The sequence below is a fragment of the Equus przewalskii genome, chromosome 26 (genome assembly GCF_037783145.1).
Source record: "Equus przewalskii isolate Varuska chromosome 26, EquPr2, whole genome shotgun sequence".
NCBI classification, from domain to species: Eukaryota; Metazoa; Chordata; class Mammalia; order Perissodactyla; family Equidae; genus Equus; species Equus przewalskii.
Window position 1 is genome coordinate 15,473,995 of NC_091856.1, and position 20,539 is coordinate 15,494,533.

Sequence of the window (20,539 nt, forward strand, 5' to 3'; positions counted from 1 at the left end):
CTCTCCCAAACCAGTGAGTTGTAGACCCAGAAATGGGCTCTCTGTTAATCTTCCCATTCTCGCATTTCTTATTCCAGCTGTGAGAAGGAAGGGGCACACTTTATTCTGTGAACCATAGTCATTATGCTTTCCCCCCCATCCACTTGAGCTGATGCCTAAGGCTTTCCAAATATTGGGAAAGGAATTAGCCAGGCTGCCCTCAGCACCAGGATAGCATTCTGTGTGGAGGGTGGTAGGTCCAATAGTTACTCTCTGATTAAATAAAAGGAAACCTTTATTGTTACACATACTGCAAAGAAGATGGAACTAGAATGAAGGGGTCTTCTTCACTGTAACTTCTTGGTGTACTCCATGTGATCCTGTATTGCTCCAGTAGCATAGATGAAAGATCATTAATCCTCTTCATTACTCCCTGGTCACGTCGCAAAACGGCACTGTCCAGCAAAATATTATTTAGTAGCAAAATATATTTTAATTGAAAAATCATTTTAAGTAACTGAATAAAAATGGGTACAGGGAACTTTCCCAACAGACAGCAGAGTATGTACATTTTGTGAGAGTGGAGCAGCATCTATTTAATATATTTTTATATAGAAAATACAGGCATATTTAAAAATGGAAACATGTAAGAAAGTATGTCCCAAGGAATAACAAAATATAACACAAAATCGAAAGGTAAACCCAAAATAACAAGTTTACTAAAGAAAACAAGACCCAGCACCGTGTTGGAATTTCTTTGCGTAAGTTCCAGGATGCCCAGGACTACCAGGAAGAGATGATCCTGTTTTTGGGAGAGCTGGTTGGTTGTGCAGTGCTTAAAACCCAGTCCTCCTTTTCCTGGAACAAAAAAACAAAGAGATTCAACAGAAAAGACTGAATTGAAGAGTTAACAGCTCTTTGGGGCTGATTCAAACAGGATTGAAAGTCCCACACATCTGGGAATTATCTGTGACTTATTTGCACAAATGGGAGTCATTCTTGAGAGAACTAAGAGGCATGGTGAACAGGTACTAACTTAGGAAAAGATCTGAGAATCAGCAGACCTGAGTTGCAGTCCTGGCTCTGTCTTTAGTTTCCTGTCTGACAATCCTCTCATCTGTAAAATGAGGAGTCTGGACTTCTTGAACCTGAAGGTCTCTTAACAGCGTTAACAGTCTCTGTTTTTCACTTATGGCATTTGTTGAAGATCAGTTTTCTGAAGATGCTCATAGATGAGAGGAAACACCATCTCTTTCTTAAGGACTGAACTGTCAGGAATACTACCAGGTCAGTCTTATTCATCGGTAGAGAAGGTTACAGGTAGAGGGATTTACTGCATGCCACAAGGTATTTCTCCACCAGTTATCACTGATGCCTGAAAATTGCTCTATCAACAAGTATTTATTGAGTATCAACTTTCGTGCCTGTACTAAGTACGGGGGATAACAATCTTTAAAGCACTCAATCTCGTGGGAGTGAAGGAAATAAAAAATTATTCGTAAACACTTCTTGTTTCGATTTCTCAGACAAGCCCACCCCCACTTCAGGGAATTATCCTCCACTTTTCCTTCTTCTGGGAATTACCAGCCTCCTCTCCCCTGTGCCCAAAGGTAACGTAAAGGTTTTGACAAAATGACCCTTCATGTTGGTACAACATAACCCAACCTAGGACCACACTTGACTGATCCATGGTGGGCCCTTGAATCAATCTAGGCTAGTCAGTTCCTCTCCTGGAGTGGATCAGCACACTCTTGGTGGATACTGTAGTGCGACCTGTAAAAGGTGGGAGCTGTAAGGAGTTCTGTTCTATGTGAGCTGAACAGCAGAGAAAACCACTCTGCAGCAAGAGAGAGGATGGAGCACATGCTGGAGAGAGGAGGTGAGATGGGAGGGGGAGAGGCTTCAGGTGGCTTTCAAGTCCTCAGTTTGGCCCTCCTGATGCTCAGTTACGCCATATCTTTGGGTTCCATGCAAGGTCGCTCTATTGTGATAAGAAACTCCTTTCTTTGCTTAAGGTAGTTAGAGATGCAATAAGAGAGTCCTAATTAATACAAGTCTCCTGGAAAAATTGATCACAGTATAAGGAGTAGGGGGCCGGCCCAGTCCTCTGGGTTGAAAGTGACCTTTCCTTGAATGTGGGATATGCCTCTCAGCTTAACTTGCCGTAATTTTTTTGATTCCTTTATCAAAATTTTGCATAAAAACATTGACATTCTGTTTTCTTTATTAATAGACAGTATTTTCACATAAGCTAATAACTACCCTTCCCCTGGTGAAGAAAGAGCTCCTACCGTATATTAGGGAACCACACAAGCTTTGGGTCTCCTTTTCTTATCTCTAAGATGAAGGAATTGAAATACAAAGACTAAAATTATAAGAATGTTATAAATACTTCCCGTGCCTTTTTGAGTCATTGTCATTCTTATTCCCTTATCTTTTCTTTCTCACTCTCTCTCTTTTCTTTTCCTTTTTCTCTTTTTTCCCAGAAATCCATTCCAGTCTGAATCTCATTTTCTTAAATACTTTCAACTCTGCTCTTAGGTAAAACTATCATCTTTACCTTAAATGCTTCCAAATATACTTGCATAATCCAAATTTGCTCCTTGGTGTTCAGTTTATTTTTTTAATCTCTGCAGAGATGGCAAATACTTGAGGTGACAAGAGGACATTCACTGGCACAAGACAGATTTTTTTGTTAATTGAGTTTGCATTTAAATAGATTGTTTGTCTTTGAAAGTTGACTTTGACATTCTAATCAAAATGAATGAAAGGAAATGGAAAAATAAGAGTTGTTTTCTGTTAACTGAATTTCCTACTTTTTAACGTGAATATGGAAGTATCCATTTGTTTTTAGTGATTCCTATAAGATGGAAGTAAATGTACATAATCAAATCTAAGTGATGTAATACACTGATGTATATTGAAAATCTTAAAATGGAGCTGGTAATATTCCAACATTGCAATATTTGTGAGGATAATGTTTTAATATTCGAAATATTTTATCATGGTACAATGCAATACGCCTGACATTTCCTGAGGTTTAAAGAAGTTTAAATCTTGAGAAAGAAGAACAAAGCTGGAGGCACCACACTCCCTGATTTCAAACGATATTACAAAGCTATGGTAATCAAAACAGTATGGTATTGGCATAAAAACAAACACAAAGATCAATGAAACAGAATAGAGAGCCCAGAAATAAGCCCATACATATATGGTCAATTAATTTATGACAAAGGACTCCAGAATATACATTAGGGAAAGGATAGTATCTTCAATACATGGTGCTGGGAAAACTGGACAGCCATGAACAAAAAAATGAAACTGGACCACTATCTTACACTATACACAAAAATTAACTCAAAAGAGAGTAAAGACTTGAATATAAGACCTGAAACCACAAAACTCTTGGAAGAAAACAAACGCGATAAGGTCCTTGACATCAGTCTTGACGATGATTTTTTGGATTTGACACCAAAAGCAAAGGAAATAAAAGCAAAAATCAACAAGGGGGCCAGGTCAAACTAAAAACCTCCTGCACAGCAAATGAAACCATCAACAAAATGAAAAGATAACCTATGAAATGGGAGAAAATATTTGCAAGTCATATAACTGATAAGGGGTTAATATCGAGAACATACAAAGAACTCATACAACTTAATAGCAAAAAACAATCTGATTAAAAAATGAGCAGAGGGGCGCCGGCCTGGTGGTGCAACGATTAAGTGCAAATGTTCTGCTTCGGCAGCCCGGGGTTCGCCGGTTCGGATCCTGGGTGCGGACACGGCACCACTTGGCATGCCATGCTGTGGCAGGCATCCCACATATAAAGTAGAGGAAGATGGGCACAGATGTTAGCTCAGGGCCAGTCTTCCTCAGCAAAAAGAGGAGGATTGGCAGCAGTTAGCTCAGGGCTAATCTTCCTCAAAAAAAAAAAAAATGAGCAGAGGATCTGAATAGACATTTTTCCAAAGAAGACATAGAGATGGCCAACAGACACAAGAAAAGATGCTCAACATCACCAATCATCAGAGAAATGCAAATCAAAACCTCAGTTAGATATCACCTCACACCTGTTAGAATGGCTATTTTTCAAAATGACAAGAAGTGACAAGAAGTAACAAGAGTTGGTGAGGATGTGGGAAAAAAGGAACCCTTGTGCACCGTTGGTGGGAATGTAAATTGGTGTAGGCACTAAGGAATACAGTATGGAGGTTCCTCAAACAATTAAAAATAGAACTACCATATAATATAGCAATTCTACTTCTGAGTATTTACCCAAAGAAAATGAAGATACTAACTCAAAAAGATATATGCATCCCATGATCATTGCAGCATTGTTTGCAATAGTCAAGTTGGAAACAACCTATGTATCCATCCACGAATGAATGAATAAAGAAAATATGGTATATATATAATGGAATATTATTCAGTCATGAAAAGGAATGAAATCTTGCCATTTGTGACAATATGGATGGACCTTGAGGGCATTATGCCAAGTAAAATAAGCCAGATAGAGAAAGACAAATACCGTATAATCTCACTTATATGTGAGAAAATCTAAAAAAAAAACCCCCCAAACCCCCAAAAACCAAACCCATAGATACAGAGGACAGATTGGTGGTTGCCAGAGGTGTTGAGTAGGGGGTGGGCGAAATGGGTGAAAGGAATCAAAAGGTACAAACTTCCTTTTATAAAATACATAAGTCATGGGAATGTAATGTACAGCATGGTGACTATAGTTAATAAGACTGTATTACATATTTCAAAGTTGCTAAGAGAGTAAATCTGAAAAATTCTCATGACAAGGAAAACAAATTTTGTGACGATGTATGATGATGGATGTTAACTAGACTTATTGTGGTGATCATTTTGCAACACATATATACAAATATTGAATCATTATGTTGTACACCTGAAGCTAATATAATTTTGTGCGTTGATTATACCTTGATTTAAAAAAAAATTTAAATTATTTCAAAAATATTTTCCTCTTGACTTATTTTTGTGATAATCTTTTCTCAACTATGATATTTGTCTGGTTAGAAATTAGAAACTAATTGACAAAGATATTTCTACATAAATTTTCTTGAAGTCAATGAAATAATGAATGTATAGACATTAAAAGATGTGAAACAAAATTTTTTACTTTAAGTATTTCTTATCAATTTCAATATTATTTTTTATGGTAATAAGGAATGCAAATGAACATCAATAAAATGTATTGACTTTATTATTTATTTTACATCCTTGCATATGAAGGATGCAATCTTCCATTCAAGAAGGCAGTTAACTTGTTTAATAAACCTTTTTTCTTTTTTCTTTTTGTGGCAATATATGGAAGGCTTCGTGACTTTGCGTGTCATCCTTGCTAATCTTTCCTATATTGTTCTAATTTTAGTGTATGTGCTGCTGAAGTAAGCACAAGATTATGTATTTTTGAGATATCATTGTTTTATTTGTCAATCCTTAACTAATATTTCTTTGTGTTGGCTTGAGTTCAGATTTAGAGAGTATATCTCAAAATGGATATTTATGGATACAAAATGCTTACACTCAAACTAGAGATACCATCTCACTCTTGGGACAACTGAGCTAGAATTTCAATTTCTGTATGCTATAAATGAACATCAGTTTTTGGTTGACTTACCTGGAACAGTCATGTCCTGTCCAAGATGAGAGACAATGGCATCGGTTTGGTCTTACACATTTTCCACCATTTAAGCAGGGAGACTGGCAAACAGCTAGGATGGAAAATTCATACATTTACTTAATTAATATTTAGCAATTCTGAAGATGTCCACGAAGGCATGTAGAATAAGATTTGACTCCGCTTTCTGCTCCAGCCACCACCATTTCTCATAGACTGTTTGCATTATGCATTTCTGCCACTTGGCTTGACCTCTTGTTGCTATGTAGCACGACCTTCCTTTTCCCATCCAAGCTAGTCAAATTTCAGATTTAAGTCCCCAGATTAAGTGCTACCTACATATTGAAATCTTTGCTGATAACTCCAAGTCCACTGATTTTTCTCTTCTTTAATCTTTTTGTTTGTGCAACTAATTTGACACATTCTGTTTTGAACTGTAAATTTTTAATATGCTCAATTAGATTGTAAATCTCTTGAGGGAAATAGCACTGAACTCTATGAATGATTGAGCCATTACATCAGACATCAGCTCTTACAATAATAAGTCAGGCACACAGATTGTCTAAAATAACAGATGATCCAAAAGGCTTTGTGTTTGCTGGGAAACACATTTCATGGCTTTTACCAGCTTTAACTGGGATTACAGAACCTAGAGTAGAGTTAAAAATTAACCACAGATGAAACCCTGAGGGAACACCCAAAGATTTACTATATAGACATCTTTCTCACAATCCAGTCTCACGACCAAATTCTTCACGTACAAGAATCTACTTATTAAAAAACCTAAGGATGCTGGAAACAGATGAATTTCTAACACCAGCAAGTTCAACATATCAAAGAGAAAGAAGAACTCCCTGTAGGAAGAAAATAAAATGTCTGTTGAGAGGAAGCTGAAAATGAGAAACATTGCAGTCTCATTATTTCAGCCTCATTATAGCTCAGAAAGGTAGGCTTCCCCAGATGAAAAGCTCATCTTTGGTGAGTTATAAATAAATGTCACTTCTTTAATCACTCATTCATAAAATATGCGGAAAGTGCCAGCAAGTACCAGGCACTTGATAAGCACTGGGTGGGAAGATAGGAGACAAGAAGTAAAACGCCAGTTTCTGCCCTTGTGGAGCTCGCTTGGAGAGTTAAGATTAAGTAAGTAAGCCACAGAATGCATGTATTTACACTATGACAAAAAGAAAATTATGAAACAAGCCAGGATTAAAAATAGCCAAAATAAATCCCAATAATCTAAAATCAACTCTCCATAGATTCTCCTTGCTAATATAAAAAAACATGATTCTTTTTCAGGAGCATGATGATGATCTTTTCAGGTGCCTGACCATACTAACAACCTAATCATTATTTTTGCTTCCCTGTCTAAAAGCTTAACAGCCTCCTCCTTTCCTATAATATGGGTGCCCCCATGAGTCCCATTCTGGGTCACCTTCTCATACTATGTGTCTTCTTCACAGCCTTATTGTTTTCCCATGAATGTTTTCCGCTGATGATTTACATATCTTCACCTTCAATCTGGATGTATCTTCCGAGAACTTAAAGCATCAATCAACTGCCTATCCGACCTCTCCCTTGTAGGTTCCACAAGCCCCTCAGTCTCAGCATGTCCATACTTAACTCCTTACCCATACCTTCAAACCTGCTCCTCTTGGGTTCTCTATCTCAGTAAATGCAGTACTTTCTACCCAGGGGCCCAAACTGGAAATACCAGTCTTGACTCTTCTCAGACCTTTACTCCCACAATACATCTATAACCGAGTAGTGTTGATTCACCTCCTGAACTTCTCTCAAATCCATCTTGTTTGGTTATCGTTTCTCCAGACTTCATTGCCTCTTGCCATTTCTGCTTCAATAACTTCCTAACTAATCTCCCTATCGTAAATCTTGCTTTCTGCCATCTTCCATGCTGCTGCCAAAATCATGTTTCTCAAAGAAAATTTGATCACATGATTTTCCTGCTTAAAACTCTTCAATGGCTTCTGTTGCTCACGAGACATAATCCAGCATCTTGAACTTGGTTTGTGATGCAGTTCCTAATCTGGCTCTGCTCATCTTTACAGCTTCATTTCCAGTCACCGCCCTACATTTTCTCTATGGATGTCCTCAGCTATACTTTGCTGAACACATTTGTGTTATACTTTCATGCTGTTGGCTAGAATGATCTCAGAGTGACTCTTCTTGCTATTCCTCTGATTCTGTGCTTGTGAAGCCTTTTCTGAATGTCTACACTTGACTAGTTTATCCATATGGCTCTAAATAATTGTGTGATGTCTATAGAAATGGAATGTTAGAAAACAGATTATTGTGGTATAGAGCAAGTTTGGAGATAAAAGGAAACTTACGCTGGGTCTTGGAGGTTGGGTGAGGTTTGAATAGGCAGAGGAAAGAGGAAGACCATGAGAAAAGGCTGAGAGGTGGGAGGGAGAGGGGCTGCAATGAGGAAGCCATCACTGCAGGGGACAGTGTGCGACTGGTAGGATGGGAAGTAAGGTTTATCAGGTGTGCCGAAGCCAGTCTATGCAGCACCTTGGAAGTCAGAAGAATTTGGGCTAGACATGGAGACAACAGGCAACCATTTTAGGTTCTTAAGGCAAAGACATACCAAAAGTAGTATGTAATGATGTTATTTTGGAAATGGAGATGGGAAGGTCAAGTAGTAGATGCTGGCAATGACTCAAAGAAGAGATCTTTGACGAACTAGTGACACTGAGATAGAGGAGGATGCAAGAGATACTGTGCAGGAAGGAACAAAAAGAGTGCTGATCTGACAATCTCAGGCGAAGGAGAGGGAGAGTCAAGGATGTCTGCATCTAGAAGAATGTTGCCACCACCTGCAAAAATAAGATGCCTGGAAAAGGGCAAGGCTGGTTTGCAGGTGAGTGCAATTTGGCATGCGTGAGAAATGTAGGTAAATATCAAAGTTAATTTGTTATAAAGAAATACTATATAGATTGCTTTAAGAGTTTCATATAAAAGCTTCAAATTTAGGCTCTGGTACATTTACCTTTTCTACATTCATGGATGGCCCACTTTTGGTTTTAGGTAGGGTGACTGCATGTCGGATTTTGCCTGTGACAGGACCTTTCACTCCCATTTCCCTGGTTTACTTACGAATAGTGTCCCTTTCACTCTCAAAAAGGTCCTAGTTTGGAAGCTAAATTATATGGTCACCCCAGCCTTAGAGCTCATGACAAGCTCTGGTGTCCGCAATTCTGTTCTATTTTAAATTTTACCACACTGGAAAGGTGGTATAAATATTGTTTATAGGAACGATGGTGGAGTGTTGGAGTTCATACTAAATAAATATAGCAAGTTCTATTCTTTTAAGAGTTGCCTAAAAATTAGGGCATTACAAAGGTAAAAATCTGTCATTTTTTAACTGATCAATTTATTAGACGTTTACTGAAAAACCTATCATACGCAGGCACTATGTTAGCTACTGGGGATAAAAATATCACAAAGAAACATCCTTGCCCTCAAGTGGCACATAATCTGGTGAGGGTGGGGATAGATTGATAATCAAGCAATTAAACAGATATCAAAGTATAGTGGGATAAATGCTACATTTGATATCTCAAAGGGTCGCTATCAGCAAGGGTTGCTAATGGGACATGTTTGTCACCAATCAATCAACAACAGTTTGTTACTGTTGTCCAAGATAAGGAACCATCTCTTTGAAGAGTTTTCTCACTTTAACCTAAATTGTATTTATTTAGAGCCTTGTTCTTTCTAAATAGTCACCACGAATTTTATAATTTAGCTTCGTAGAGTTTAAAATGAATATTCTTCTGAACCTCTGCATGATGTTTTCTCTACATTCTGCAAAATAGAACAGAAGACATGCAGAAGGCTGACAACTGCATCAACTTTGATGCTCTTCTTTGGCACATGACCCTGAAAGGTGCCTTTGAGGCAGCCATACAGGTCAGTGTTGAGATGACCATTCAAGGGACCACCTGGAGAAATTCTTGAGACACTTTGGTAACATTTTGTTTCACTGCCACCTCTGAATCTGAGTTACACTCATCAATGTCCTCTAGGGCTTCATTGAGCCAAGTCACTAAGAAAACAAACCATGAGAGGAGGCCTACCTGTGTGACAGCGAGACCCCGTCCAACCAGGTGGGCAGTCACACTGATAAGGGGCCACACAGCGACCGCCATTCAGACAGGGAAGAATGCATATTGCTAGAAAGGAGATTGAAAAGGATTCGATCAAAATACATACACACTCAGTTCACGTGTTCTAAGAACATTTTTCAAGAGGAGTAAAACCTTGTGTGACCCACTAGATAACCTTCCTGCATGTGTTCTGTTTATTAATGAGCATCACTGGAAAAACACAATCAGGAAAGTAAGCCTGGACCCTCAGGCTGATGTAATGGTCCTAATGCCAAATGCACTCTTCCGGGAAGGACACACCGTAATCAATGTCTGTTAAGTGCTTTGCTTTCTCTTCACAAAATAAGCAGAATGTCCCCCATTTATTATTGTTTCAAATCTCCATTACAAATTACATAAAATGCTCTAAGAGGGTTTGGCTGCCTCAAGGCTCTCTTCTTGCCTTGAATTAAATGTGAGAATGGGAGTCGGATGGGCTATCCTGTAGGCTCGTGTTGGCAACGCATTAGTATTAATGGGACAACTTACCCTTCATTTCCTTGGAGCTGAGGCCTGATGGTGTCTGAATCAGGCCTCCCCTATGACCTTGATGGCAATCATTCCTCCTACTAGAATCTCTGAGATCTTTAAAGAAGCATAGTGTGTTTAAAAGGAGTGAGATTGTCTTTTGGCTTGCTACTCAAAGTGCAGTTCTCGACCCAAAAGCATTGTCGTCATCTAGGAGTTGGCTAGAAATATAGACTCTCAGGTCCCAACCCAGATCTACTGAATCAACATTTGCATTTAGCAACATCTCCCAGATGGTCTGTACGCACACGAAAGCTTGGGAAGCCTTGGTCTAACACAGGAGGGCAGGCATATGCTCAGCCAGCTAAGCCAGGCCTGTTGTCGGGGTCCCCGAGTCTTCACACTCTCAGCATTAGAGCAGGACGAAAATGGGAGCCCAAGTGGGAAGGAATAATTAGGGAGAAGAGGAAGGAAAAATGCAATTTTTCTTCTTTCTTAATCACTGTGAGAATGCTTGCTTTGGTAATAGCAGCCTAAATTTATTTCCATCTTATATTTTCCTTTCTAGATTAGTTGAAGCAGAGTCATGAGCCACATAACAACATTTTGGTCAATGAGGACCTGCATATACGATGGTATATGCCCATATACTGTCCCATAAGTCCCATAAGATTAGTACCATATAGCCTAGGTGTGTAATAGGCTATATCGTCTAGGTTTGTGTAAGTACACTCTATGATGTTTGCACAACAAAGAAATCACCAAATGATGCATTTCTCAGAATGCATTCCTGTCGTTAAGTGATGCATGACTGTAGTTAGACTTTAAAAAGTTTGAGAATCTCTTATAAAATGTCTGGCCTTAGAAAAAACTGATATAGACCAATGGCCATCACATTAATGATTCGATGTGGTTTACATACACCACTCCCAACGAAACATGAAATCATTCTATTCTCATAAATATTTTTTAAGATATTGAAACAAAGTGTAGCTGAGACATTTAAAAAGAATTTAAAACATTTATTTATTTAGTTACTTTCTCCTGAAGTTCAAATTCAAACGTACTTTTGTGAGAATCAAAATTCTATATTAATTTACCAAGCGTTGTGTCGATATAGGAGGGACAACTTTCCTTATTTTCCTAATTGGAAGAACTACACTTAATGAAAAAGAGTGAATGGTGGGCTATAAATATTACCTGTAAAGTACAATGTTATGTAATGCCATGAATTTATACCAACTGCAGCAGTGAGTGGCGTAGTACATAAATGGACTGGAGATAAGGGAAGATGAAGGCTGGGAAATCCTCTATTACAAGCTCCTTCCTAAGAAAAGTCTTGGAAATTTTTGCCAGGAGGTATGTGAAGATGGCTTTGGATGGATCTTGATAACTGTATTTTCAAGGTCACTGATATTCTAGATCTTCTGCAACTAATTGACATATTCAGATGGGCCCTAGGTGCTCTGTCTGGTCTGCTACAGTAGCTAAGCAAATGAATTCCTGCCGCCAGTAAAGCCAGTTCCTAGTAACTCCCCTGAGTTGGCAGCTTCCAGGCAAATGATAGGACTCAAAGTAAGATTTAGGACAGACTCACGTTCTTCACAGAGGCGCCCCATCCAGCCGTCTGGACAAGAACAAGCATTTGGGCGTTGGCAGACACCTCCATTCTGACACGGGAATCGACAGACAGCTGGAAAAGAAGCAGGAGGGGTCGTAAATCTAGGGAATTTGCGAAGGGTGGCTGTCAGAAAATAGGGTTGCTCATTTACATTTCATAATATTTCCTTGTGTCAAGCTTTAAGGAGGGGAAACAAAACTGAATCTCAAGATTCAGTTGGGGATGAACCTGAGGGGCTCAGGAGAGGCATAAACAAGCTTGGGTAGTTCTAAGAACGTGGCTATGGAAGTTTTAGTAATTTGGGGATTCAGGGCAGGAGGGGACAAGACAGTTGATATAAAGATGGTCTCTTTTGATCTACACCAGGGGAAATGTCCCTTCCAGAAGATTTGAAAATGCCCTTCCAAAGGTGGCCTTTGATGGCTGGTAGCTCTTGGGTGCTGCCACTGCGCCTCAGTATGTTCAAACAAACAAGTGTAGAAACAAGCAAACACACAGCCCTCAATGGACTTCTGACTTGGAGTGAAACCTGGGCTATTCCTTAAGGATGCCGCCTCCTCAGCAGCCCTCTCAAGATGGGGTTGCACATTCTCTAACATCCCATGTTTGGCGATCTCATTTCTCCTAGTTGCTTCTAGACAATTAATCTCCTTTCTCCTGCAATCACCCTTGCCTCTTTTGAGGCTCATGCGGCTCATTCATTGATTTCCTCAATTCTCTCTGCTCCACAAGTCATTAAAGACTTTGGCCTTTCCACCCCAAATCCAAATCTGACCGTTAGCCACATGGCCATGTGGACAACCCATCCAACAACTTGATTATTCGTTTAGTTCCTTGGTTACGTCTGTCTTGTTCACTAACATAGTTCGTGACTTTCAGTAAATATTTGTAGAATGAATGGAATAATTATTATGATTGGTAAAAAAAAAATCCTATATTTTTAGAAAAGTTTAAGTTTTAGAAGGACATACCAGGAAGCCTCATTATCTACCTCTTTCTAATTTGTAGAATTTTAAGCCCAGAACTGTTTTCTCCCCCCAAGATTTTATTGAACGCACACACACACAAAATTCATCCTAGGGTTTGCGAGTTCAATCTAGCAAGTGAAGAGACAGCTGTGCTCATGTGAAAATGGAGTTCTTGTCACCAGCCCTGAGTATGGCCAGGGAGACCATGGGGTGGGCTCCTGTTCCCTGAGGCCGCCCAGTACCTCTTATCTCATACGCAGTCCACTGGCTGGGCTGCCCTGTCTATGATGGGGCTCAGGGGTCTGCCCAAGATGGGTGAGTGGAACTGGAATCTGTGATGAAACACTTGAGTGTCCAGGAGGTGTCCTCATGGCCCAGACATGACATAGCTCTCCTTAGCAGCCGGAGAACACTCCCCAGATTTGGAGAGGACACTTGCCCAAGGAGCCATGATTGACTCAGGAAGGGGTTGAGTACTCGCCAGAGTTCTGTGTGCAAGCTTTCAAAACTCAAACGCATAAAGTTTATGAAAATGACACAGATGTTAAAAGAAAATTTAAGGCTAAGGAAAAATAAAATAGCATGCATACAGTTGTTGACTTCCATATATATTTCCCTACAGCTTCACTAAGAAAGAACCGTTCAAATATTTCCTTACCTCTGCAAATAGGAGGTGATGTCCAGGTTCCATTCTCTAGGCAAACACTCCTTAGGGAACCCTCCAACATGTATCCACTGTAACACGAGTAAGTGATCATGTCCCCATACTGATAATGCACACCTCGAGCAATCGCATTTTCTACGTGAGTTGGTGGACCACATGAGATTTCTACAGGAAAACAAAAGAATAATTTAGCCTATGCTACCAACCCAGCCAGTGGATGTCTCATCTCTAAGACTGAATTAGTTTAAAGAGCAAGATAAATACATAAAGATAACCTTTTCACCTATATAATATCTAAATGATACTGGCAACTAAAAGCATAATCTGCTGCTGTCTAGAAAAATTAGACGTGCAAGATCAAAGGTTTTGTCTCCTGATTCAAATGTTGAAGGTGAGCTATTTTATACTCAAGGCAAGAAGTCTGTAGGAGATCAAGAATGAGCTCTGGTACCTTGCCAGAGAGGTGGCTGTAAGGGAAGTTCAATGCAGCATGCTTATCAAATGAGGAGAAGCATGGGGGTTATTTGCAGTTTATGTTTCTAGAGTAGAGATCATTAACTGCAGTCCTGCATATTCCATCACGGCTGTTTTATCAGTGCCTAGAACAGTGCCTGGCATGCAATGGGCTCTTGATACATATTTGAAAAACGAGTAAATGAATGAATATTGTTTCTAGCCTATAGATACTCAATTTACACACCTAGATGAGGTTTAGGGAATTCAGGGTTTCACATTAATTTCCCTCTTTTCAAGGCTGTAAAGCAGTGACTTTCTACTTTGGAATGTGTGAGACTGACTGATAATCATCTCTTTTGAAAGTGACATATACTGTATATTTTAACAAAATTTTTATAACTAATTTGCTTCCAGAACTTTAGGAGAAGCCTTGAGATAACTAGAGTTATTCTGAGGCTCACAACACAAGGACTGGATTGGAGTCAGGACTCAGCAGTATCCAGTTTGTACAAGCCTAACTTTTGGATGAATCTTCATGAACTGACTTCTAAAAGGTCACTTAGTGGTCATAATACTATTTAAAATTTTTCACAGGGGATGATCAATTTGTATCATCTTTTCAAATTTTCTTCAAAGGTGGATAAAATATTAATTCAATTAATCAATATTAATAAATTAAAACATCAATTCAAGTTGGATATCAAAGACGCATTGATTGTCTTGTGTTATCAGAAACTGGGAAGAAATAAATGAGAAAATACTATCCCTTTGCTCAGGCAAAAAGGGAAAGATAGACAAAGAATATTGTAAAACAACTTAAAAAGAGCTGTATTAGAGCCCTGGATACCATCCTGTAGAAAAATTAAGTAACTTGAATTAGTTAAATTGAACATAAATTACTAATGTAATGTATTACTATTACTAAATTGAATGTAACTAATTATGGTTAGGACTGTCAGGGTATGAATTGCAGTGAAAGTGGCATTTGGACCAGGCTATAAAGCTTGAATGGATCAGAGGGGAAGAGTTTCTAGGTTGGGGGAACAGAACGTAGAAAGACCACGGAGAGCTGATGGTTGGTTTGTAGAAGTGGTTATCAAAGCATGGACTTCAAACCACTGATGTGGGAATCACCTTATTAAAAATGCAGATTTCTGGGGTTTCTAGCTTATAAGTCTGCATCTAACATACTCTCCCTGCGTCATTCTCAGGCACACTAAATTTTAATCATTGATTTGCAGGCAAACATATCAGGATGAGGTGAAAAGAATGAGGGAAGTGGCTGCTCTGGTTCCTCAGGCAAGATATTTGTTCTAAGCCAAAGACTTCCTGTCTAATAGAAAATACAAAAGAGGCATTGAGGAAAACAAACAATAGTGGGAACTGCTTCTCTCCTCTCCAAGGCAACTGCTGATCCTCTTAAGAATATCGAGGAATAATTAAGCACGCACTGAAGGAGCGTTTGTAGTAAGAGCATGTCTGTCTCTCCTTGCTCTTTCTTCAGCGCCCTGAGTAGCGTCTCAAGGAACCAAGGCCAATGTGAAGAATCAGGCCACTTGGGCTGCTTGAGTTCAGGCTGGCGGCTTTAAACCAGCCTAGAGGCTCAAAGCTGATACATTCTTAGTTCTCGCCATTTCCCTAGAGGTAGATTTCATAAGGATCGGGGACCCAAATCCCAGCTAAAATTACAGAACACTCTTTCCTGGAGTAAAATAAAAATCCTAATGCTACAGTAGGCTGCTAGTTGAAAATTCAGGGACTTGGTGTATCTCTTCTTGTAAGGAGATATTGCTATTATACATCAATTCATTTATTCTTCAAAACAAACTGACAATATAGATATTATTGGCGCTACTAACACATGAGAGCTCTAAGGTTCAGAGAAGTTAGGGCACTAGCATATGTTCAGAGTTAGAAAGTTTTGAAGATAGAATTCAAATCCAGGTCTGCTCTGATTCCAGAATCCCCGTGGTCTTCATATGCACATTTCTTATCTCACTAATTGGAAAGCAAGTGGAGGCCATTGTAGGCAGACTTGATTCTTATACTATGTAGCTCTGTGCCTTGCATCTGGCTAGACTCAATGAATATTTGTTCACTGATTGCTGTAGAGGGATTATCTTGGATTACAAGGAAGCCTGGAGGGCAGGATGTTGGGCAGGGGAGATGTTTTAAGTGTAGAAAGTGTGCATTACGAGATGTCAAGTGGGTGAGCCCTGTGGCCCAGTGGTTAAGTTCCCATGCTCCTCTTCGGCTGCCCGGGGTCCGCAGGTTCGCATACTGGATGCGCGCACCTAGCACCGCTCATCAAGCCATGCTGAGGCGGGGTCCCGTACAGCAGAACCAGAAGGACCTACAACTAGAATATACAACTATGTACTTGGTGGCTTTGGGGAGAAGGAAGAAGAAGGAGGAGAAAGAGAAGGAGGAGAAGAAAAAAAAGAGATGTCAAGAGTTATCACAAGGCAGCAAGAGATGCTGTCAGATCACATGTTGTGTATCAACAGGGTGCTAGCCCAGAGCTTCTCAAATTGTGGTTCCAGGACCAGCAGTATCGCCATCAGCAACACCTAGGAACTTGTTAGAAACGCTAATTCTCAGGCCTTACCTGAGCCCTCCAGTCTGACGGAATCAGAAACTCTGGGGATGGGGCTCAGTATGTGTTTTTAACAAGCCCTCTAGGTAGTTCTGATGCAGGCTCAAGTTTAAGAACCACTGTGAACAATTTTTTATTGCCTCCATAGCCTATTAAAGGATAGTTTATGGACTCTGACAACGTGGAGAAAAAATACGTATTTTAGGTTTAATGTCTTGCTTGCTCTTAGAAGAGCACATTTTGAAAATCTGTTCAGTGAATCTTGGTCAGGTAGGTTTCAGCCTAGTTCTGGAAGACTTTTTTCTTTTTATGTTTGGAATTCAAGGGTTTTTTTTGAATTTTTACAATTATCAACGCACAAGCTGATACGCATGATAAGGCAGAGATGTAAACATCTATAACTAAGTTCCATTAAAAATAATCTCACAAGGATGAGAAAACATTCTGCACCAATGAAATTAACTCGATTCCACCGGCTGACTTACTTTCACATTTGGCACTTGTCTGAGTCCACGTCTCATCAGGGTTGCAGGTAATGACGCCTTGGCCCTGGAGTAGAAAGCCTTCCCTACACTTGATCGACACGTTCTGATCAACATAAAACTCCTTTTCAGAAAGCAGAGCGTTCTCGGGGATCACAAAAGGGACAGGGCATGGATTTGCTGTTAAAAAGAAAAGAAAATGCTTACCGATATTTTCCCTCTTTTCTTAATTTCTTTCTTTGAAGGCAGAGTATGAGCCCTGTAGGAGCTGGGTTCTCAGGGACGGTAATATGAGGCTTAAAAATATAGACCTTCAGACATTAAACGCAGACTTGCTTTGCATTCACATGAAATTATTTGTAAGGATAAAATTAGACAAGATCTGAAAACACGAATGCATGGTCCTTAACCTCCTGGGTGGCAAATTAAATTGTTGTCTGAAGTTATGGCCCACAACATTATTTTAGATTGTTTTTGATCAGCACTGGGGAAACAAAAGGTACGCTAGAAATCAAGGAGTTTGTCAAATATTCCCTTAATATTTGAAAATATTAAGAACATAGAGAAAGTGCTTCTTACTGTCGCTTCACTTTCTTTTACTGAAATCCTTCAGCAGGATGACCCAGAAGGTCATCAGACATTTCTAAGTGAGTTGAATACGACTTCAGACCCACGTTCCTATAAATAGGCTATTAGAACTTAAATTGTTGAGTTTGCCAGGCTTATTGATAAAAATTGATTCATTTCTGAAGGAAAAACAGGAAATGATGATAGTGCAAGGATTTCTTGCTGCAAGTGTGTGACACACATATCAACACCTATTTCTAGCAGTTTCAAGTTTTCTGATTTTCAATGGGCGCTAATCAATCTGTGAGTGAGGTAGGCGTCTGATGAATTCTAAAGGCTCAGTTACTGCCTTATGACACGTACGTTGCACAGTAACCAGAGCTCTCTCAATTTATACTTTGTGAATGTTTTCAGTCCAGTGGTTATAACTAATTATCTTTATTTACTATACTTATATATACTTTATTAATATCACACATTAAACATATTTTCTTTCTTCACCCCTTTCATATCCCCAATCAAATCCATTATACATTTACACCAAAAGGTTTTCATTAAGTCACATTTCCTCTTAGTACCTTGGACTTGCAATCATCCAAGGAATCTGATAAAAGCCGATTCTCAGACAGGATATTTTAGATAACACAAGTAGATTTTTAAAACACCCCATAGTATTTGGTCTGGATATGCACAGATCGCTTCCTCAGGGCCAAGCACACTGATCAGTGGAGTTTTCTCTATGTTTTAGACATTTGGGAAACAAATCATGGAACGGAGTCTGATTAAAACCTCTCCTAAAGTCAACACACACGTTTGCAGAGAGGAACTGGCTGGCTCCAAGTTCCATTTTCAGTGCAGTACGCCTCAGGAGCGCCTTCAAGGCTGTAGCCTCGGCTGCAGGAATACACCACGCTGGGTCCTGCGGTAGTGTTTTCGATTTCCGCTTTCCCGTTCAGAAACCCAAGTGGAGATTCACACTTGCTCTCTAAAAAGAAAAATAAAAGCCTCATATTAAATGCTTCTCCCAATCCTCTTTCCTTCTTCTGCTACAATTGCTAAAGGTACTCAAGGCATCATAGAAAATATTACATCCTACTCATGTGTGAGGCACAATGATACCCATTGAAGGAGAAAAAAAATCCCAGCATGCCGAGTTTTGGATTAAGACAAGCAGACAATTAAACATTAGTATTTTGCCTTATTGACTCTAGCTGTCTTTATGTATGTTGCCACCTTTCGTTGTTAATAATGCTGGGGGTATGGATGAGCAAGTGGGTAAAATAAAGGAATTTTCATTTGTTAAGTTGCTACCATGGCCAAGAACTTTCCAGACATTATCAAATTTATTTCTTACAACTAGAGTTGGCCAGATAAAATACAGAATGTCCAGTTAAACTACAGTAGCAGATAAACAACAAATAAACTTTCAGAATAAATATGGCCCAGATATTGCATGGGGCACATTTATATTAAAAATTATTTTTAATCTGAAATTTAAATTTAACTGGGTATTCTTTTTTTGGTTTGTCTTTTGGTTAAATCTAGTCACCTTACAACAATTCTGAGATTATCTCATTTCACAGTTGAAGGAAAGTGAGGCTAAGAGAGGTTAAATAATTTGGTCAAGGTCATATTGCTTGTAAGGAGAGATTAAAGATAAAATTATTGGATGGTAAAATATAATAGGAAAATATAAAGGACAGGAAACCACGAACCTGGGGGCAAATTCAGATAAAGGACACATTATATGGTCTAGGGGTATACAGACCCCATAAACTGATGGGTAATTTTAGTGTAATTATAAAGAATGATTTTGCACCAGTGAGAAATGTTATTCATAGGAATGTGCTAGGAGGAAAGCAGGATCACCCTTTCAAAAATCATAAAAGAGTGAGTATGTCTTAATTTTATGATGTTTGTGTGGGTAGAGAAGGCAGTTCAGACCACTGATCCTCAACTTTGGCTGCACATTAGAGTCCCTGGGAAGCTCTTACGCTTAGGGCCCTATCGCAGACCAAATGTATCAGAATCTCTGTGGTGTGGACTTAGCTTTTGGCGTTTTCTTAAAAGCTCCCCAAATGATTCTAATGCTCACTCAGAGTTGAGAGCCACTGGATTAGATGCTAACTGACTTCTTTGGGCTTCTTTCAGTCTGGTGAGTATCACATGTCTTAGGACCATGGTTCTTAACCTTGGCTGTAACTTGCAATCACCTGAAAGTTTGAAAAATGAATTGATGTGGGGTCCCCACCTTCAGAGATTCTGACTTAACCGATATAGGGTTCAGATTGGGCAAGAGATTTTTCAGAGTTCCCCAGGATATTCCAATGTGTGGAAGACTGAAAACCATAGGGTTGAGGCAGTGCTTCTTAAACTGTAATGGGCATAGGAATCATCTAGTGATCTTGTTAAAATGCAAATTTGATTCAGTAGGATTGGGGTGTGGCCTGAGACTCTGCATTCCTAACAAGATCCCAGGTACTACTGATGCTGCTGGTCTACGGGCCACTTTGAGAAGCACAGGTCTAGGGAATCCTCCTGACTTGAACAGGCTTCCTTGAAACCTGATTGATACAGATATTGATATATTTAATAATTTAGTAAATTATATAAGGATTGTATAAATCAGGCTGCTCAGTATGAGCACTTTTTCCCCCCAGGAATATCTGTCTTATTTTATGCCTAGGAAAAAAAGCACATAATAAAAAATATCAAAATATCAACAGTTTTTATCCCTGAGTGGTGGGATTAAGACTATTATTTTCTTTCTTGCCTATTGGTGTTTTCTAATTTTCTGCAAAGAACTTGTATTACACATTTAATAATTTAGAAAGAAAAGAAAAGCACAGAGAATAGCAGAATTCATATAGAGCTTTTTATTTCTATTTTGCATTGCAGAGATAGGAATATACAAACCATTGTCAT

At 39.1% G+C, this 20,539-nt stretch overlaps 1 protein-coding gene and 1 pseudogene across 2 annotated transcripts in view; both read right to left on the reverse strand.

Annotated features, from left to right (window-relative positions):
* Positions 1-256: 256 nt before the first annotated feature.
* Positions 257-20,539, reverse strand: part of SVEP1 (sushi, von Willebrand factor type A, EGF and pentraxin domain containing 1) — a 167,488-nt gene continuing 147,205 nt past the window's right edge. Inside the window, exons 42-48 of one of the 2 annotated variants that reach the window (XM_008513569.2) lie at positions 18,426-18,599; positions 17,051-17,227; positions 13,508-13,678; positions 11,858-11,953; positions 9,724-9,819; positions 5,627-5,720; positions 257-837 (exon numbers count right to left, since the gene is read on the reverse strand). In XM_008513569.2, coding sequence (XP_008511791.2) covers positions 816-837; positions 5,627-5,720; positions 9,724-9,819; positions 11,858-11,953; positions 13,508-13,678; positions 17,051-17,227; positions 18,426-18,599 — 830 coding nt within the window. In that variant the 3' untranslated portion in view covers positions 257-815. Of the gene's footprint in view, positions 838-2,422; positions 2,652-5,626; positions 5,721-9,723; positions 9,820-11,857; positions 11,954-13,507; positions 13,679-17,050; positions 17,228-18,425; positions 18,600-20,539 lie in introns of those variants that run through there. The other variant, XM_070596344.1, reaches the window with a different exon arrangement.
* LOC139079771 (U6 spliceosomal RNA) lies at positions 5,308-5,401 on the reverse strand (annotated as a pseudogene).